This window comes from Saccopteryx leptura, chromosome X (assembly GCF_036850995.1).
Source record: "Saccopteryx leptura isolate mSacLep1 chromosome X, mSacLep1_pri_phased_curated, whole genome shotgun sequence".
Lineage (NCBI taxonomy): Eukaryota > Metazoa > Chordata > Mammalia > Chiroptera > Emballonuridae > Saccopteryx > Saccopteryx leptura.
This window is the reverse complement of record NC_089516.1, coordinates 78,814,479-78,836,779: the sequence shown is the minus strand read 5'-3', so window position 1 is coordinate 78,836,779 and position 22,301 is coordinate 78,814,479. Positions and strand designations below refer to the sequence as shown.

The 22,301-nt window shown below is 39.4% G+C and overlaps 1 protein-coding gene across 1 annotated transcript in view; it reads left to right on the top strand.

Moving 5' to 3' along the window:
- Window positions 1-22,301, top strand: part of IL1RAPL2 (interleukin 1 receptor accessory protein like 2) — a 583,210-nt gene that overhangs the window by 549,181 nt on the left and 11,728 nt on the right. Inside the window, exon 9 of the mRNA XM_066357822.1 lies at window positions 19,622-19,792. Within this exon, the coding sequence (XP_066213919.1) occupies window positions 19,622-19,792 (171 nt within the window). The remainder of the gene's footprint in view (window positions 1-19,621; window positions 19,793-22,301) is intronic.

The following is a 22,301-nucleotide window of genomic DNA, read 5'->3' as shown; positions in this document are numbered from 1 at the left end:
TATTACACTATCTTATAAGTGCTTCTGCACTCCATCATCCTTTTCTACTGTTAATCTTTGTCCTCTCCCCTTTTTTTGTTTTTGTTGTCACAGTTTAAATTTGGTTTTATTGTGTTCTTGGTGGAGCTTTTACTTGTCGTTTTGTTTTGTTTTGTTCTTTGTGTCTGGATAGAAAACCCCCTTTAGTATTTCCTGAAGTGGGGATTTTCTGATGGTAAATTCCCTCATCTTTTCTGGATCTGTGAATGTTTTTATTTCTTCTTTGTATTTGAAGGAAAGCTTTGATGGGTATAGTATTATTGGCTGAAAGTTCCTCTCTTTCAGAAATTTAAAATTGAGGTCCACTCTCTTCTAGCTTGTAGAGTTTCTGCTGAGAAATCTGATGATAATCAAATAGGCCTTCCTTTATATGTTGTATTCTTCTTTTCCCTGGCGGCCTTGAGAATTTTTTCTTTGTTGTTGGTTTCTGCCAATTTCATTATGATATGCCTTGGAGTAGGTTTGCTGCGGTTAAGAAAACTCAGTGTTCTGTTTGCTTCTTGAATTCAAGGCTTTAGTTCTTTCCACGGGCTTGGGAAGTTCTCATCTATTATTTGTTTTAGTATGTTCTCCATTCCATTTTCTCTCTCTTCTCCTTCTGATATACCTATTATTCTTATGTTACTCTTTTTGATGGAGTCAGACAATTCCTATAGGGCTTTCTCATTTTTTTTTTTAATTCTTGAGTCTCTCTTCTTCTCTCTGTTGTGCTTCAAGTTGCCTGTCTTCTATGTCACTAATCCACTTTTCTATCTGGCCTGTTCTATTAGCTAAGCTTGTTACCTCATTTTTCAATTCATGAATTGAGTTTTTCATCATTGTTTGATTTGTTTTCATAGTTTCTACTTCTTTGGTAATATATTCTTTGTGTTCATTGAGTTGTTTTTTGAGCTCCCTAAACTGCCTTTCTGTATTTTCTTGTATATCTCTGAGTATTTTTAGGACTTCTATTTTAAATTCTCTATTATTTAACTCAAAGCTTTCCAATCTATTAAATATTTTTGTATAGATTTTTCCTCATCTATTTGTGCTACATCTCTGTCTTTTGTATCCATGATATTCTATTTCCTTTTCCTTAATGGCATCTGAGGGTGGTTTTGTTAATACCACTAATGAGAATTAGTAAACAATAAAAAGAAATAAAAAAGACAATAAAAATAATTTTAAAAATATTATTTCTTTTTTTCCTTTTTTCTTTCCTTCTTTGAGAAAATACCGTGAAAAACTGAGAATTATATTGTGCTAAATGGAACAAAAACTACCCATAACAGAGGGCCTGAATTGAGGAGAGGTGATAAAGGTGCAAAAATGTGGTAGGGACTCACAAAATGCAAAAAAGGAAAAAATTTGGATCAAGAATAAAATAATTTGCTTGTAAATGATGGTTGACTGAGAGATATAGTGAAAAGGATAAGAAGGAAACAAGAAAAAGAAAAAAAAATTTTTGTTGTATTAAGTGGAACAAAAACTACATAGAATGGAGAGCCGGGGTTGAGGGAATGCTAATGAGTTAAAAAGCAAAGTAAAAAGCACAAAAAATGCTACAAAGAAAAAATTTGAATCCAAAATAAAATAATTTGTTCATGAGTGAGGATCGAATGAGAGGAAAAGTAAAGGAGAAAAGAAGAAACTATTAGTGAGGGAGAAAAAAGAAAAAGGGAAAAAAGAGGAAAAAAAAGGAGAGAATTAAGGGTTTTGGAGTGTAACCCTGATAGAGAAAAAGAAAAAAGAAAAGAAAAAAAATGGGAAATGTAACACTTGTGGGTAATGTAGTTCAAGATGAAGAGATAAGAATCAGATGAGCAGAGAATAAAAGGACAAAGGTGGAAGAACAAAAATAAATAAAGATGAGAAGATGAAAGAAACAAAAAAAAAGTCGAAAAAGTTATAAAGACTGTTAAACACTGTGGATTTTTCTTAATTTTGAGAGGTTAACTTCTTCCTTTTTCTTTCTTCTCCCTCTTCCTGGTCAGTGGCTCTATACCCCAGGCTCTGCCCCTGTGGCACGCTTAGGTAGAGATTTGCAGTTGATGTGCCTCTACGGCGATGTCATATATTAGGCATCAGTCTCGTTGGTAGTCGGGGCTTGTTAGCATTTGCAGGCTCCAACAATGGGGGAGTTCGTTTTCAAAAGGCCTCTCTCCTAGTCTCTTCTTCCTGAATTAGCAACCTGATGATCCAGCTATGAGGTTGCTGCTGCCACTGCCTGGAGATTAAGAGGCTCAAAGAGCTGGCAGATCCCCACTCTATCCCCACTCAGCACAGGGTTCTGGGTAAGGCTTTGTCAGTCAGAGCCGCTAGCTTAATCAGGCAGGGCTGGTAGCCAATTGCTCTCAAGGTGTCTTTCTATGAGCTTCCTGGTGTGTCCACTATGTCTCAGCACTCTGTGGGACCGCTCTCCCCAGGCTTTTTGCACTTTGTAACCTGTATTGGCTGGGAAGAAGATGCCCTAGTTGCTGCCTGCAGCATAGGAGGTCTTAAAAGCTGACAAGTCCCTCTTTTTAGACACATCCCTGAGTATGAAAGCTCTGCCAATCAGAGCCACCAGCTTAAGCAGGTAAGGGGGCGTGTTAACTTCTATTCAGTTCCCCAGGTATATCTAGTTAAATTTGACTTAGCGTTCCATGGGATTGCTTTCTGCAGGCTTCTGCCTTGTTAAAAAAAAAAGCCTACAGCCTAGCCTGTCTAACTTCTGCAGTGTTCTTTAAGGTTTGTTCTGTAGGAATGTGTTTTTCACCCTGTATCAGCTGACAGGAAGTTGCTCCCACCCCTACATGCAAAGCAAGAGGCACTAAAAATATTACGTCTCTTGTCTTAGATCGCTGATCTGAAAGAGACCTTGTCAACTAGAACCGCGTAAGCCAGTTGGGAGGTGAGCAGACTGTGGGTTAAGCTAATTTCAGTGATTGGATCTGCAGATCTGCTCCAGAGACAGTCTGCAAGCTGCCTGCACACCCCTACCCCTAGCGCTTCCATATATTTTTTCTTCCCTGGGATGTTAGCCTGAATGGCTGCATGAGGCATCCCACCCACCCAGAGAAGTCCGGGTGCAGGGATGTTCGCTTTTGCGCACTCCCTGTGCGCCGCTCTTCAGGGAGCAGGAATTACACCAAGACTCTGGTCGCAGCCCACACAGAAGTCTCTGACCCTGCCCCTCTGTCCGGGAACACGGGCGCCCATGCCCAGGGCACTAGGAGGAACCTCTCGCACACTGTCCCCGCTCGGCGACCAGGATATCAGAGGTTATGGCAGCAGCTGCTCGCCCGCCTTTGCCAGGGTCCAGAGCCAGTGTTAGCTTGCGTGGGCTGAGTCGCTGCGGGCACACTCTTTCCTTGGCTTGAACGTCTGTGCCCCAGCCCGGCTCCCTCCACGCCCCCAACCCCCACTCTCTCTCAGTTTGAAGTGAAAGCAGCCCTTGCTCAGGTTAGTGAGGAAGGCGGAGTGTTCCATTCTCCATCTTATTTCCTTCGGGCTTGATTATATATTAGTCAATTTTTCACCCAATCATACACATTCTTGTTCACTGTGTGGAACTTCCAGACGCTCCAGGGATAGATATTTCTGTCTCTGGTTGTAGAACTTGTTGAAATTTTGGGGAGAGGTATAGGGAGCGCTCCTCATGGCGCCATTTCTCTGATGTCACTCAATCGTCCTTATTTTTAAAAATTCTTTTTCCTTTTTGTATGCTGATTAGTTGTTTTCTGCTACCTTGTCTTCCAAATCGTTGACTCAATCCTTTCTTTCATGTAACTTACCATTTATTCCTTCTAGTGCATTCTTCATTTCAGATATAGTATTCTTCATATATGGCTTCTTGTTTTTTTATGATTTCTCTATCATTTTTCATACTGTTGATGTTCTCACTAAGTTTCCTGAACATTCTTATGCCCATTTCTTGAACTGCATATCTGATAGATTGCTTGCTTCTACTTCATTTACCTCTTTTTCTGGGGATTTCTCCTGTTTTTTAATTTGGGTCATATTTCTTTGTCTCCCATTTTGGATACTTCTTTGGGTTTATTTCTGTGTATTAGGCATATCTGCTTTGACTACCAGTCTTGGTAGGGTGGCCTTATGTAGTTAGTGTCCTGTGGGACACAGTGGTGCAGTCTTTTTGATCACTTGAGTTGGGTACTCCAGAAATGTTTTTCTTTTTTTAAATTTTTTTATTTTTAAATTTTTATTTTTTATTACAAATCCTCTTTTTTATATAAATAAATTTTTATTAATGTTAATGGGGTGACATCAATAAATCAGGGTACATATATTCAAAGAAAACATCTCCAGGTTAACTTGTCATTCAATTATGTTGCATACCGATCACCCAAAGTCAGATTGTTCTCCGTCACCCTCTATTTAGTTTTTTTCTGCCCCTCCCCCTCCCCTTCCTCTCTCCCTCCTTCCTTCCCACACCCCCCTCCCTCCCACCCCCAGTAACCACTACACTCTTGTCCATGTCTCTTAGTCTCGTTTTTATGTCCCACCAATGTATGGAATCATGTAGTTTTTGTTTTTTTCTGATTTACTTATTTCACTCCGTATAATGTTATCAAGATCCCACCATTTTGTTGTAAATGATCTGACGTCATCATTTCTTATGGCTGAGTAGTATTCCATAGTGTATATGTGCCACATCTTCTTTATCCAGTCTTCTATTGAAGGGCTTTTTGGTTGTTTCCATGTCCTGGCCACTGTGAACAATGCTGCAATGAACATGGGACTACATGTGTCTTTACGTATCAATATTTCTGAGTTTTTTGGGTATATACCCAGTAGAGGGATTGCTGGGTCATAGGTAGTTCTATTTTCAGTTTTTTGAGGAACCACCATACTTTGTTCCATAATGGTTGTACTACTTTACATTCCCACCAACAGTGAATGAGGGTTCCTTTTTCTCCACAGTGTCTCCAACATTTGCTATTACCTGTCTCGTTGATAATAGCTAATCTAACAAGTGTGAGGTGGTATCTCATTGTAGTTTTGATTTGCATTTCTCTAATAATTAATGAAGATGAGCATCTTTTCATATATCTGTTGGCCATTTGTATTTCTTCCTGGGAAAAGTGTCTGTTTCTGTCCTCTTCCCATTTTTTTTATTGGATTGTTTGTTTGTTGTTGAGTTTTATGAGTTCTTTGTGTATTTTGGATATTAGGCTCTTATCTGAGCTGTTGTTTAAAAATACCATTTCCCATTTAGTTGGCTGTCTGTTTATTTTGTTGTTAGTTTCTCTTGTTGAGCAAAAAGTTTTTAGTCTGATGTAGTCCAATTCATTTATCTTTGCCTTCACTTCTCTTGCCTTTGGAGTCAAATTCATAAAATGCTCTTTAAAACCCAGGTCCATGAGTTTAGTACCTATGTCTTCTTCTATGTACCTTATTGTTTCCGGTCTTATATTTAGGTCTTTGATCCATTTTGAATTAAATTTTAGTACTAGGCGACAAGCTGTAGTTGAGTTTCATTCTTTTGCATGTGGTTTTCCAGTTTTCCCAGCACCTATTATTGAAGAGGCTTTGTTTTCTTCATTGTGTGTTGTTGGCCTTTTTATCGAAAATTATTTGACCATATATATGTGGTTTTATTTTGGTATTTTTATTCTGTTCCATTGGTCTGAATGTATATATTTCTGCCAATACCATGCTGTTTTGATTGTCGTGGCCCTATAATATAGTTTGAAGTCAGGTATTGTAATGCCCCCAGCTTCATTCTTTTTCCTTAGGATTGCTTTGGCTATTTGGGGTTTTTTATACTTCCATATAAATCTGATGATTTTTTGTTCCATTTCTTTAAAAAATGTCGTAGTAATTTTGATGGGAATTGCATTAAATTTATAAATTGTTTTGGGTAATATGGTCATCTTGATTATATTTATTTTTCCTATCCAAGAACAAGAAATATTTTTCCATCTCATTGTATCTTTCTCGAATTCCTTTAACAATGCTTTGTAGTTTTCATTATTTAGGTTCTTTACATTCTTTGTTATGTTTATTCCTAGGTATTTTATTTTTTTTTTGTTGCAATCGTGAAGGGGATTATTTTTTTGAGTTTGTTTTCTAATATTTCATTGTTGGCATATAGAAAGGCTATGGACTTTTGTATGTTAATTTTGTATTCTGCAACCTTATGGTATTGGTTTATTGTTTCTAGTAATCTTTTTGTGGAGTCTTTGGGGTTTTCGATGTATAGGATCATATCATCTGCAAAAAGTGTTACCTTTACTTCTTCTTTTCCGATATGGATGCCTTTTATTTCTTTCATTTGTATGATTGCTCTGGCCAGAACATCTAGCACCATGTTAAATAAGAGTGGAGAGAGTGGACAAACCTGTCTTGTTACTGATTTAAGGTGGAAAGTCCTCAGTTTTAAGTCATTTAATATGATGTTGGCTGATGGTTTATCATATATGGCCTTTATCATATTGAGATATTTTCCTTCTATACCCATTTTGTTGAGTGTCTTAAACATAAAGTTGTGTTGTATTTTATCGAATGCCTTTTCTGCATCTATTGATAAGATCATGTGGTTTTTGTCTTTGTTTTGTTGATATGGTGTATTACGTTAACCGTTTTACATATGTTGAACCATTTTTGAGATTCTGGGATGAATCCCACTTGATCATGATGTATTATTTTTTAATATGTTATTGTATTCAATTTGACAGAATTTTGTTTAGTATTTCAGCATTTGTATTCATTAGAGATATTGGTCTGTAGTTTTATTTTTTTGTGCCGTCCTTACCAGGTTTCAGTATAAGGGTTATGTTGGCCACATAAAATGTGTTTGGAAGTATTGCTTCTTCAATTTTTTGGAAGACTTTCAGTAGAATAGGAACCAAGTCTTCTTTGAATGTTTGATAGAATTCACTAGTATAACCGTCTGGCCCTGGACTTTTATTTTTGGGGAGGTTATTAATAGTTTTTTCTATTTCCTCCCTACTAATTGGTCTATTTAGGTTTTCTGCTTCTTCATGACTCAGTCTAGGAAGGTTGTATTGTTCTAGGAATTTATCCATTTTTTGTAGATTATTGAATTTGGTGGCATATAGTTTTTCATAGTATTCTACAATAATTCTTTTATATATGTGATGTCTGTGGTGATTTCTTCTCTTTCATTTTGGATTTTGTTTATATGAGTCCTTTCTCATTTTTCCTTGGTGAGTCTTGCCAAGTGTTTGTCAATTTTGTTGATCTTTTCAAAGAACCAGCTCCTTGTTTTATTAATTTTTTCTATAGTTTTTCCGTTCTCTGTTTCATTTATTTCTGCTCTGATTTTTATTATTTCCTTTCTTCGGCTGGTTTTGAGTTGTCTTTGTTCTTCTTTTTATAGTTCCTTAAGGTGTGAAGTTAAGTGGTTCACTTGGGCTCCTCTTGTTTGTTTATATAGGCCTAAAGTGATATGAACTTCCCTCTTATCACTGCTTTTGCTGTATCCCATAGATTCTTTTATTTTGTATTGTCATTTTCATTTGTCTGTATATATCTTTTGATCTCTGCGCTTATTTCTTCTTTGACCCATTCATTTTTTTAAAGTATGTTGTTTAGTTTCCACATTTTTGTGGGTTTTTTATACCTCTTTTTTGCAGTTGAATTCTAGTTTCAAGGCTTTATGATCAGAAAATATACTTTGTAAAATTTCAATTTTTCTGAATTTGCTGATGTTATTTTTGTGGCCCAACATGTGGTCAATTCTTAAGTATGTTCCATGTACACTAGAGAAAAATGTATACTCTGTCACTTTGGGATGAAATGTCCTATAGATGTCTATCATATCCAATTGCTCTAGTGTTTCATTTAAGGGCAATATTTCTTTATTTATTCTCTGTCTGGATGACCGATCTAGAGCTGTCAGCAGCATATTGAGGTCTCCAAGTATGATTGTATTTTTGTCAGTTTTTATTTTTAGGTCAATAAGTAGCTGTCTTATATATTTTGGTGCTCCTTGGTTTGGTGCATATATATTAAGGATTGTTATGTCTTCTTGATTCAGTGTCCCCTTAGTCTTTATGAAATGACCATTTATGTCTCTGAGTACTTTTTCTGTTGTGTAGTCAGCATTATTAGATATGAGTATTGCTACACCTGCTTTTTTTTTTTTTGGATGTTATTTGCTTGGAGTATTGTTTTCCAGCCTTTCACTTTGAATTTTTTTTTTATCCTTGTTGCTTTGATATGTTTCTTGTAGACAGCATACAATTGGATTTTCTTTTTTAATCCATTCTGCTACTCTGTGTCTTTTTATTGGTGAGTTTAAACCATTTACATTTAGTGTAATTATTGACACTTGCGGGTTCCCTATTGCCATTTTATAAATTGCTTTCTGTTAGTTTTGTATCTTGTTTGATTCTTCTCTTTTGTATTTCTATCATTTGTTTTTGTTTGTTTGTATTCCATACTTCTTTCCTCTGTTGCTACCTTTTTAAGTCATGTGCTTCTTTGGTGGTTTTTTCAAGGATGGTTGCCATTCAGTAATGAAAAGGGTACCTACCATATTCATTGTAGTACTCTATGGTATGAGTGTTTCTGCACTCCATCGTCCTTTGCTACTGTTAATCTTCGTCTTCTCCCCTTTTTTTTGCTTTTGTTGTCATAGTTTAAATTTGGTTTTATTGTGTTCTTGGTGGAGCTTTTACTTGTGGTTTTGTTTTATTTTGTTCTTTGAATCTGGTTGGAAAACCCCCTTTATTATTTCCTGGAGTGAGGGTTTTCTTATGATAAATACCCTCATCTTTTCTGTATTTGTGAATGTTTTTATTTCTCCTTCATATTTGAAGGAAAGCTTTGATGGGTATTGTATTCTTGGCTGATAGTTCCTCTCTTTCAGGGCTTTAAATATTGGGGTACACTCTCTTCTAGTTTGTAGAGTTTCTGGTGAGAAATCTGATGATAATCTAATAGGCCTTCCTTTATATGTTGTCTTGAATTAGCACCCTGATGATCCAGCTATGAGGCTGCCGCTGCCTCTGCCTTAGCCTTCAGTGTGTGCAACTCCCGACACTCCGAGGATAGATTTTTTTCTGTCTCTGGTTGATGAACTTGTTGAAATTTTGGGGTGATTTGTCGGTTGCACTTCTCACAGCACCATTTCTCTGACGTCACTCACTGTTTTTCTTTTTGTGGTGTGTTTTGCGAGCCCTTCTATTGTGATTGAGTCTTTATTGCTGTTGACCCATCCATACTTTGGGTCAACCCTCATGCTGTGTGACTGTGAGAATTGACCCTGACCCTAATATATGGTCAGCTGTGCCAGTGCTGACCATACAAAACAGAATTTGTCTAGCAAGGTTTAATGTGACCAAGATATCCTTTTGGATGTGCCACTTGTGAGGCTAATTGAATTCTGCTCTTGTGTTTTCTGAAACCTGCCAATTTGTTTATGATTATAGGCCTCTTGAGAGGGACAATGGTACAGGTCAATCTCAGATGCTACTTGGTATTGGCCTTGGGCAATCTGTTTGGAGCTACAAAGTAATCCAGATCATGGGGCTGCTTCTGATGGGCCTGGATATGTGTGGGAAGGACCAAGCTGGTCTTCCATTATCACCATGCCTGAAGTCACTGGGAGCAGGTCAGCAAAAGGCCCAAAGCACTCTGAGATTCACCTCTGCCTGCCTCCTCCTACTGTCTGCCTGTTAGGTTAAGTCACTGAAAGAGCCTCTGGTAGTACTTGAGTTGTAAGAGTTAGCTTTTCAATAAGTCATCAGGTAGGTGAGTGTGGTATTCAGCCAGACTGATACAGATTCAAAATCATTGCCTGTGCTGGGTTTAAGGCCACTCAGCAGAAGCTACAGGGTACACCAAGTCTAGCTGCCACCTACCATGTTTCCTCAAGCCTTTGTGGTTGGGCTGGGTCTCAGGGAATCATCAGGGTGAGACCAGCAGAGTTTATCAGGTCCAAACAAACCAATATTTAGCTGTCTTAAAGAAGGGCTCTGCAGTGATCAGGTGTAGTAGGGAAAAATGGACCCCTTCCTAGAGCTACGCAGAACTCAGTCAATTCCTGGATTCATCCCATAGGTACCCCAGATCTATAGGGTAGGAGCAATAGTAGTCCAGAGGATTGATGCCCCTAGAGTTTGGAGGGTAAGGTTAGTGGATATCAGTGAGTGAGACACACTGCTCAAGTTTACAGGAAATGAGGTGGTGGGAGGAATGGTCCTGATTTCAGAACCATACAATTCAGTCACTGACACCCTCTGAGTCTGTCTGGACCTGAACACTCTGGACCCAGGCAGCTGACTCCTCCAAAGGGTATGAACTTCACCAGGTGGGGTGACAGGGAGATTAGAGAATAGGATTTTTGCATCACCCCAGGCTGATGCTATAAGTAGGGTAGTAATTCACCCAAGAAAGATATAATCTTCCATGTGGGAGAGGTACTCAGCAAAGTGACACTAGTAGCTGTCTCTTCAGCTCTCTGCTCTAAGCCACAAACTTCAGTCTCTCCTCACAGAAATCTAGACCACTCTGCCCTCCCTCCACCAAAGCCCAGGTGAGTCACTGCAAATTAATTTTTGTGCACTAGATTTTAAAAAAATAGTTTTATTTATTCATTTTAGAGAGAGAGAGAGACAAACAGATAGACAGAAAGGAGGAGCAGGAAGCATCAACTCCCATATGTGCCTTGACCAGGCAAGCCCAGAGTTTTGAACCAGCGACCTCAGTGTTTCCAGGTCAACACTTTATCCACTGCACCACCACAGGTCAGGCTGTGCATTAGATTTTTAAAGGGTGCCTGGATCTCTAGCAGACTCCCAACTTTACCTGGAAGACAGATTTCTACTGACTTTCACAGCCACGTGTTATGTGGGTACCTCTTCCAGGCTCTGGTGCTCTGGGCTGGGGAGTCTAGCATGGGATTGAGAACCTTTGCCACTTGGTGGGACCTTTGCACTGAGATATTTCTCCAGAATTTCAGCCACTGCTCCCATGGCAGTGGGGTCAGCCATTTTCATGTCTCTGCCCTTCCTTTCAGTCCGGATGTACCTTCTATAAATCCTTGGTTATAGGATTTCTGTTCAGCTAGTCTTATATTGATTATTCAGATTGATATTTCTATATTTTAGTTTTAATTCCAGTTTGATCCTGGAAACAGGTGAATATAACTTCTTAATTGACCATCATCTTTTATCTCAAAATGCCTTCATTTTTAATCTTTTTGATTTTTCATTGTATTCCTATGTAAAGATATAGATGAAATAATGAAAAAAAAATTTAATTGCCAATAAATAAAATGACAAAAATACATGAACAGGCATGTCACATCAAAAAAAGATAAAATAAAAATATGAAAACAGGGCCCTGGCCGGTTGGCTCAGTGGTAGAGCGTCGGCCTGGCGTGATTCCCAGCCAGGGCACACAGGAGAGGCGCCCATCTGCTTCTCCACCCCTCCCCCTCTCCTTCTTCTCTGTCTCTCTCTTCCCCTCATGCAGCGAGGCTCCATTGGAGCAAAGATGGCCCGGGCACTGAGAATGGCTCCTTGGCCTCTGCCCCAGGCGCTAGAGTGGCTCTGGTTGCAACAGAGCGATGCCCCGGAGGGGCAGAGCATCACCCCCTGGTGGGCAGAGCGTCGCCCCCTGGTGGGTGTGCCGGGTGGATCCTGGTCAGGCGCATGCGAGAGTCTGTCTGACTGTCTCTCCCCCCATTTCCAGCTTCAGAAAAATACAAAAAAAAATATGAAAACAATGTTCCATTTCATTTGAATTTAAAATGTCTTATTTGCCTGACCTATGGTGGTGCAGTAGATAAATTGTTAATCTGGAATAATAAGGTTGTCGGTTCAAAACCTTGGGCTTGCCTAGTCAAGGCATATACGAGAAGCAACTACTACAAGTTGATGCTTCCTGCTCCTCTCCTATCACCTTTTTCTTTCTCTCCACCCCTTCTAAAATCAATAAATTAAACACTTTATTTTTCAATTTTATTTAGAAAATTAAATTTAATGGGTGACACTGATCAATAAGAGTACATAGTTTTCAGGTAAACATTTCCATAGCATTTGAACTGTTGATTGTGTCATGTGCCCATCACCCAAAGTCAGATCATTTCCTGTCACCATATATTTGTCCATCTTTACTCCCTTCCCCCACCCACTCCCCCGGTAACTATTTCAATTTTATCTATGTCCATGAATCTCATTTTTATATCTCACCTATGTGAAATCATATAGTTCTTAGCTTCTTCTGATTTACTTATTTCACTCAGTATCATGTTCTCAAAGTCCATCCATGTTGTAAATGTCAATATGTCATTATTTCTTATGGCTGAGTAGTATTCCATTGTATATAAGTACCACATCTTCTTTATTCAATCCTCTATTGAAGGACACTTTGAGTTTTTTCATTTCTGGGCCACTGTAAATAATGAAATAGTGAACATAGAGGTTCATGTGTCTGTGTACCAATGTTTTCAAGTTTTTTTGGTAGATACCCAGTAGAGGGGTTGCTGGGTTATGGTAGTTCTGGTCTTAATTTTTTGAGGAACCATTATACTTTCTTCCATACTGGCTGTGCCAGTTTACATTCCCAGCAACAATGAATGAGGGTTTATTTTTCTTTACAGCCTCTCCAACACTTGTTATTACCTCTCTTGTTGATAATAGCCAATCTAACAGGTATGAGATGGTATCATATTATACTTTTTATTTGAATTTCTCTAATAGCTAGCAAAGAGAAGGATCTTTTCATATAAATTCCTTATATTTTATAAAATAAAATTTATCTAACAGACTTACATATTAGCCATTTTTATATAATCAATACCATTTTGATCTACCAATGATTGCTTTTTAAATTTTATCTTTACATTATTCAATCATTAAATATTTATTAATTTCTACTATGTGGAAAGCACTATGCATGATATATTTACTTATATTCTTCATCTAGATCAGCATTACATACATACACACACACACATGCAGATACTATAGTAGGCAGTAGGGCTATAATAATCAATAAAGTTGCACAATCTTCATACTTTTGAAACTAAGGGGTTAGGACTATGTTTAGCATTGCACCAGAAGAACAGGGTTGTACACAAGAATGGCTTTCTGATGGTGAATAGGATTAAAATGGGGTTTCAAAACAAAAAAAGACAGGTGTGACAACAGGAAATTCTTCCACGGAGATTTTTTTCCTTCCCTTTCACTTCTCTTTTCATTGGGGGCTGCATACCTATGTTGACCATTGTGTGAGCCCTTTCCTCTATAATGCTCTTTCTGCATTTGGCATTATTTTCTGGTTTCTCAGATGAACTTAATCAGCACAATTCAACACAGAGGAAGGCTCATTAGTCTTGCTGGGCAAAGTAGTGTTGCTGAATTGCTATTTAGTTTTAAAACAATGTTTAGGCTTTGCTGTTAACCTTATTTGAATCATGTTGGTGATTTTGCTCTATCCATCTTGCTCTTCTCTGTGAGAAACAGCTGTGACTGTTCATGAGGTTTTCTTGGCTGTGTACATAAAGCTGAAGTGCATTTTTTAAACTGTGGCATCCGCATCATTGCTTGCTTGCTACCTGGCATCTCAGAGATTCTGGGACATCTGACATAGTAGTTTTGAGAGCTCTCTTCCTGCTTTGGCCATCACCTTCAGTTTATCTTAAAGGGGAATGACTGAAACAAGAAGCAACCATTTTCCAAAGAATGATGTGCTGCTAGACTATTAAGTAAAAATTATTATCTGGATAAATTAGATGTTAACACATATCAAAGATATCCATGTTCTTTGTCATAACTTAATTCGGGTTATGCAAGTATGGCAACAGGTGAAACAAGTTAAGGATTGGGCCAGGAATATGTGTGTTTATATATGGTTGGAGGCCAAAAGTCGTAGTAAGACCAGCAATGGGGAAAGAGTTTAAAAGACCTGGTCAGGTGAAAGAGTCAGTGTAGGGAAAACAGCTGTGGTTGGGCTTCCTCACTTGTTTTCTGGCTGCAAGCATTTTGCATAATTAGTTCTTGAACACGTCACAGAAAGCCACATGTGTGTATAGCCTATATAAGGCTATGGATATTTTCCCTAGAGACAGATCACTTGCCTGCCATTGTGAGGGCCATGGGTTTTCCTGATCGCTCACTTTCTGCTCTGAGTGGTGATTTTCCTGTTTGCTCACCTACCATTGCAAGAATTCAAAAATTGGGAATGGACAAATGCCTTTTGACTCCATGGTTTTTCTGCAGTCTGCCCAAATCCAGCGTGAACCTGCGTGGTCTCGACAATGGCATTACACCTGGTATTCACTTTAGATCCGTATGGAAACAGAATTACACCTGTTGCTATGGGCAGGATTCAATTCGGACAGGTATGAAGCTGCCAGCACCTTTGCAGGGTGGCATAGTGGAGTGGCCATTCTTGAGCACGTGGTTTCCTGTGGCTATCCTGTTGGGGGCCATTTGCTGGGTGTTTTTTTACAGCCCTGTGACCAGAAACTGAAAATTCTGTGTGAGAAGCTGCCTGAATGTGAGAACTCTAGTGCAAGGTGGAGGCTGAGTGCTGGCAGTGGCAGGAACTGGAGAAGGAGTGGCAAGTTTGAGAGCATGTGTGAGCTGGAGAACGAGTTCCAGCAATGGTAGGAGCTGGAATAGTTCATGGAGAAGTAGCTGCGAGTTCTAGAGCACCAGTGTGAGCTGGAGGCTGACTCTTGGCAGCAATAGGCGCTGAAGGACATTAAGCAGTTGCTGGAGAAAGAGGCTTCCTAAGTCTAAGAGCTCAAGTGTGAACTGAAGGCTGAGCACCAGCAGCAGCTGGCAGAGGAGGAAGAGCTGCATGTGTGCTGGTGGAGTGGCTGTGCATCAGCAGTAGTAGTTGTTTCTGACTCCTCTGACGAGGAGAGCGTTCAGGCTGAAACTGCCTTTGGCAGACTCAGACCCAGGCTGGTGGTCACCCAGCAGGTGAAAACTCACAGCAGAAAGTGCCTCAGGGGCAGGCACAGCCTCCTCCACAACTAGTGAGCACTCTGTGGTCTGGCCCCACACCCAGACGGAGTTGATGGAGTTAGGGGCAAAATTCAGGCAGAAACCCACCAAGTCTCTGGCAGCTTGGTTGCTATGATTGTGGGACATAGGGTGGATGGTATTGTGCTCTCTGGAGCAGAGATTGAGAAATTATCTGCCATCACCACACACTCCTCCTTAAGGCAGAGTCTTCAGAATGGCCACGATAACCTGGTAATTCTAACTTATTAGAATGGGTGATGGCTGCCATTCATATGGTCTGGCAAAATGCCAGAAACTTGCCAGGGCCAGTGCATTGGTGGCAGTCATACTGAATTGCATCAGGTACTCTGGGAACTGGGTATGAAGAATCCTGCACCCAACTGCAGTCCTGTGGGCCGCATGAGGAACTATTTACAGCAGGGATGAGGACCTTATTCTCCTGATTGCCCAGTCCACCCTTTTGGGGTCACTGGTGGCCATCTTGGGCCCCTATATGGGACAGCACATCAGTAATGTTATGTTATATGGATGATGGCAGATTTAGGGGAGGTAGAAGCAATGCAGCATAGTAAGGATGTGCAGGCTACCACCCATGCTGTTCCCCCTCCCCACTGACTAACAAGAAAAACGGGCCTATAAAAGTTACCCAAACACAGATGTGGGTGTGATTTGATTGTGGGTGGGGAAGATAGGGATAAATTAGATGACAAATCTAATAAAATATTTTTTAGAGTTTGGCAGTACCTTAGACTGTAACAGAGGTTCCAGCTACTGGGAAAGCTGGAGAAATGAACGGCCCTGGAAGGTGCCAAGAAAATAGTTGATGTTTGTGCTACACAGCGGCAAGATTACATACTGGAAGAAGTTGCCAAGAAAACAGTTGGTGCTCATGTCTCACAGCTTCAAGATTACATGATGGATGCAGTTGAGGGAGAGGAGGATCCCCAAGACACGTTGTTCCAGTTTGAATAGAGGGAAGGCAGAGGGACCTGTCTAATGGGGACGGATGGATGGGGGGCTAGAGGCCCCATGTGGAACTGGAAATTCACTCTAATGTATAGCAGGTGTTGGCCTTAGTAGAAAATAGGCACTTCTGCAGCAGCTAAGAGAACTGTCAAGGTGGCACAGGCCTTGAATATTTGATGTTGCCAGCCCCTATGAGCTTGACATACCTCTAAGGCATTTAGATGGGGCTTGTGGCAACAGAGTGCTTATAGAAAGGCACTGAGGTTCATTATCAAAGAGCTGTATGGCTAGTTGCCTGTAATGAACCTTGACCTTGGGTGATTTGCACAGACAGCTGGGCTACCTATCGTGGACTGATTATTGGGTGGTATAATGGACTTTTGAAGCAGGGACTGCAGCAAGAGGGTGACATTAGCTTGCTTGCTAGATGGACTTGCTGCTTGTGGACAGTAGGAGAGACCCCAACAGGGGGCACAGCAGCTGTGGAGGCCCTTCTGTACCAGGCAGCTGCTCCCATCCAGTAGCAATTATGCAGCAAGGATACATTACTCATACCAAGCTTTGGGTAGCAGGGCAACATGTTCCTGCCTGCCCCACCAACCCTCCTTAAAGGCCAACAGCTTCAAAGGACATGTCCCTGAACTGCACATGCCTCCCCACCTACAATGGGTGGCCTTGTTGGCACTGTGGGGTAAGGGGGGATAAAGGTAGGCTTCCAGTTAATTCTCTGGGCAGTCAGCACCTGGACGTCTAAGGAAGAAGTGTATTACCATTTGGATGATCAGGGAGACATCATTGTGAAGGGCACCTTCGTAATTTTTGTAATTTTTGGTAGAGCTTGTGCCTTAGTAGTCTGTTGCTGTAGTCTCTACTATTTCTGTAAAATGCAGATGCAATGTACCTCATTCCTTGCACAGGGACCATCAGGGAAGATACCTGTTGTGTAAATTGTGAGGCAAGGAACCATAAAGGAGCAGAGTGTAGAGAAAACAGCTGTGGTTAGGCTTGCTCACTTGTTTCCTGGCTGCAAGCACGTGGCAGAAAGCCACATGTGTGTATAACCTATATAAGGCTATGGGTACTTTCCCTAGAGTCAGATTGCTTGCCCACCACTGCAAGGAGTGATTTTTGCATTTGCTCACCCGCTGCTGCAAGAAGTGGTTTCCCCTGCCTGTTTGTTCGCCCACCATTGTGATCATTCAATAAACAGGAATGACCTAACACCTTTCAGTTTCATGGTTCTTCTGTGATCTCCCCAAATCCACGGTGAACCTACCTAATCTCAACTACCAGCATTACAGTCAGGCAGTTATTGCAGATTTCTGGCTCGTAGTAAATGTTCAACAAATTATAGCCAATGATACACAGCTGGAATGAATTAATAAGCAGTTGAATTTAGGGAGGTTTGTGAGGTAGGGAAGTTACCAAAATCAGAGAATAAAAGGTTTAGTCTGGCCTGACCAGGCGGTGGCACAGCAGATAGAGCATTGATCTGGGATGCTGAGGACCCACGTTCAAAACCACGAGGTTGCCAGCTTGAGTGCAGGGTCACCAGTTTCAGAGTGGAATCATAGACATGACTCCATGGTTACTGGCTTGAGCCCAAGGTCACTGACTTAAGCAAGAGGTTACTGGCTCAGCTGGAGCCCCCCAGTCAAGCATGTATGAGAAAACAATCAATGAACAACTAAAGTGCTGCAACAACAAATTGATGCCTCTCTTCTCTCCTTGTCTGTCTGTCCCTGCCCATCCCTCCTGCTGTCTAAAAAAAAAGAAAAGAAAGAAAACAAACAAACAAAATTCTAAAGTCTGGTCTAACATTATGGGTATTATGGAGTTTGCAGCAGAAAAACCATCCTCCAGGAACAATGAAATATATTCTGCTCTTAGGAATGGAGCTGTTTATCCTTTGGCCTATTTTATTCTTCCAGCTGTGTATCATTGGCAACTCTAAGTCCCAGGTGAATACTTATAGCTGGAGAAAGTCAAGGGCCTGCAGGTGCATCCTGAGCTTGATTGGAAGAGGGGCAGAGGTGCTAGCATTACCAGGAGGTTCTTTCATTAGCATCACATATGAACATTCTCTCTTCCAAGTGGTATTTTCTGTATAATAGCAGAATTTTCCCCCCTTTGTAAGCTAAATGATCTCAACTATCCAGGAATGCCCTTCATGTGCATTTGCTTCTACAAAATCAAGTAACCCAACCAAGGTTTATGGAAGCCTTTTTCCAGCCAGGGGACATGCTAAAGTGAAGTTCCTGGCTTCAGGCACCATCTTAACATAAATAATCATAGTTACTTTTATGCAATAGTGGTCAAGGTGGAAATTTTTCTAGAATTAAAATAACATAATCCTGCCTCAGATAGCTTTAGATAGTCAGAGGATCCTGCCTACTCTTACTGTAGGTATTTCATTTTACGTGCTTATCCTTTGTTCCTCCTTCAGCAAGTAGAACCAAATTATTAATGGGTCAGGTGAGTAGCTGCTTCACTCACTAAATTGTCTTTTGGTCAGGTTTTAACTATATTTTAATCAGATCTATTTTAATGAAAAAAAACTGATGTGTTTTATATTTTTTATTTAGAAATTAAATTTAATTGGGTACCATTGGTCAATAAGAATACATAGGTGTTTTAGAAACAAATCTTGAAATGTTTGTATGTCTTTTTAAATTGTTATTTGCAAATATCTAGGTTCAATAAATACTGATAGTTCCATATGAGTTTATGTTTACCACATTAATTTTTTAAAATAAAATTTCTATAAATAAGGAAATTTTTAAAATCACTATAACTTTTCCAGTATGGCCCTTCTAAAACCAGTGGGGACTAATAGCATAAGTTATGATATTCATTAATATTTTTCAGAACAAAAACAGTAGAGAGAATTCAGCTCTGAGCTAATATAGCAAAAGAGAAAAATTATACATTCTCAAAGCACAGTTAACTACCTGGCTAAATGTGTGATGGTAAAACCTAATTTTCCAGTACTAGGAGGATGTATATTTTGAAACAAAGGCTTCTTTTGGAAGCTTGTGACAAATTAGTTGGCCATGGATTGAACAAGAATAATAGGAAATACACTTGCATTAAACCCAACAGCTGTCTCTAATATTTGGTAATGAAGTGCTTTTTGTATATGAAGATGATGACACTAACCAACTGGAAGTATTGCATGTTCTATGAGTAGTGTCTCCAGGAGTTAGACTGGATTATTTCGATCTTCCACACTCTAGGGCCCAGCCCCTCTTGGATCTCTTGCTCATATTTGTGCAAAATTAGGTATAGTCTGTGACCAAGCAACAGAGTCAAGCCAACTGGCACAGAAAAAGTTCAAATCCATGTCTTTGGTCTATTTAGTCCTGCATTCAAATACACTGAGCTAATCATTGACACATCACTGAACATCACAAATATGTATAGTCACCAAGAGTCACAAATAACAATTCCCTCTAGTTTTCTGTCCTGACTCCTGCCCATTGCATAAAACTTTCTGGTCATGTCATATGACTAGGGTATGTTAAAATGTATTAGATTTCTTATAACATGGCAAGTAGCTTATTTTTCCAATTAAAGACAGTCACTGATTATAGTGCTTATCCCAGCTTATTAGTGTTTATAGATTTTTAGTACTTAAAGAGAACTGGCTAATATGTACAACCTTTTTGTTCTTTTTATTTAAGACAACAAGGAATATGATGCCTATCTCTCTTACACAAAAGTGGACCAAGATACTTTAGACTGTGACAATCCTGAAGAAGAGCAGTTTGCTCTTGAAATACTGCCAGATGTCCTAGAAAAACACTATGGATATAAACTCTTCATCCCAGAAAGAGACCTGATTCCAAGTGGAAGTAAGTACTTTCAAGTTTTGTATTTTAAAAGTTTGGTTTCTTTTATGAAGTTATATGGAGGCTTCAAACATTAGAGTCAAATAATTAGTTGCTTTTCAAAGGAGATTGTATTAACTTCAAATTTCCCCTTTATGTCAATGTTCTGAGTTTACAACATCTACATTTTTAAAGAGCACTCTTACTTATATTTTAGGTATGGTTTTAAAATTGTGCCTTATTAGGTTTTTTATTATTATTATATTGCCTTTGTGTTTTGAGAAAATGATATTCCTTAAAAAAATAATTCATATCAGTTAAAAGTATTTTCAATGCATTTCAGTTCCAAAGCTGATCTTTGTCATTGTGTTTCTACGTATACCTAGAATCATTGTCATGAATAACTCTAAATTTATGCCTTGTTACTCATTTTCAGATTTGTAGAAAAAATCCACTTTAAAATGTATGTCAGGACTGCACTGGGAACTGCACTTTCACTGTGTATTTAAATTATTTTTTTAAAAATTCTGGATTATGTGGGCTTGATGCTACTTTTAAATTATGTTACATATTGAAAGCTATTTTTGAGCTTTCAGAATAAATTAGGTAGGGTTCAGATAAAAATATATACTTTGTTTCTGTTAATGTTTAGAGTGCTGTACAGGATAAAGTGTAAGGGGAAGACAGAAATGCCTAAAATATGGTCCCTGCCCTCAAAGACCTTAAAATGACATTAAGGGAAAATGAAAGTACTAGAATTAATTTTCATGTGAGTTTATGTTAATATCCTTGAAAGGTGAAAGCTTAAATGTGACCACAAATCAGAATATGATCATTTATACACGTGATAACAAAATTAAAAGCTTCTATTTTTAGTACTTCACAGTATATAAAATATTTTCATATACATTATTTTATTTCATTTTTATAATAAACTGATGTAGACAGAGAGGAGGTACTATCCTCCTACAGATGAGGAAATAAGGCCTTAAAGAAGTCCAAGATCAGACAGCTGGCAAATGTTAGAGCTGGAATTAGAACCTAGATCTGTTTGACTTTGGTTCTCACTTCACTAGGTCATGCTATTCCTTTATTAACATTTACTCAGATCAGGGGTCCCCAAACTACAGCCTGCGGGCCACATGCAGCCCTCTGAGGCCATTTATCTGGCCCTGGCCACACTTCCGGAAGGGGCACCTGTTTCATTGGTGGTCAGTGAGAGGAGCACATTGACTATCGCATTAGCCAAAAGCAGGCCCATAGTTCCCATTGAAATACTGGTCAGTTTGTTGATTTAAATTTACTTGTTCTTTATTTTAAATATTGTATTTGTTCCCATTTTGTTTTTTTTTAATTTTAAAATAAGATATGTGCAGTATGCATAGGGATTTGTTCATATTTTTTTTATAGTCCGGCCCTCCAATGGTCTGAGGGACAGTGAACTGGCCCCCTGTGTAAAAAGTTTGGGGACCCCTGACTCAGATTATCAGCAGGCCACGGTGGTCATTCAACTGACAAGATACAAACTGAACAAAATGAGTTTTGGTTGTTTATCTCTTTTCTCACAGTGCATATGTATCTATGTGTATTTGTGTGTGCACTTGAGTATGTACATTTACACATGCATAGAAAATAATAAAGAAAATTGTATTTTCTGGTCTATTACTTTCCTGTACCACAAAGGAAACAATTCCCCAAACTTCTTTCCATGTTCCTCTGATTCTTTCCCTCTGTAATTTTCTTCATTTTTGTGAGTTGACAAATCATTTCTACATTTACGAAGTCCCACTAAACATGCTGAGACCTGAGCCGTTTTTTATTCTTCTGTATCTCTCTCCCAAATCAAGTGTGAATTGCATCTTTTCCATTCTTATTTCTACCATACTAGCACAAACCCTATTTACCTCATTTCTGCAATGTTGATTACTCTCCACCTTTCCTATTTTTCCTCTCATCCATAAAGCCCCACTAATATGTATAACTCCTTGGTCATATCACTCCCCTAATCAACATCCTTAAATTGTTCACCATGTCCTATAGAATAAAATTTAAAACTCTTAGCAAAACACTTCTACAGTCTGCTCCAACCCAAATTTATCTTCTAAAATGGTCTCTTACCATTTCCCCTACATATATCTTTTTTTTTTTTTTTTTTTTTTTTTTTTTTTTTTTTTTTTTTTTTTTTTTTTTTGGTATTTTTCTGAAGTTGGAAACGGGGAGGCAGTCAGACAGACTCCCGCATGTGCCCAACTCGGATCCACCCGGCACGCCCACCAGGGGGTGATGCTCTGCCCATCTGGGGCATCGCTCTGTTGCAACCAGAGCCATCCTCAGTGCCCAGGCCAACTTTGCTCCAGTGGAGCCTTGGCTGCGGGAAGGGAAGAGAGAGACAGAGAGGAAGGAGAGGGGGAGGGGTGGAGAAGCAGATGGGCGCTTCTCCTGTGTTCCCTGGCCAGGAATCGAACCCAAGACTCCTGCACGCCAGGCTGACACTCTACCACTGAGCCAACTGGCCAGGGCCCCTACATATATC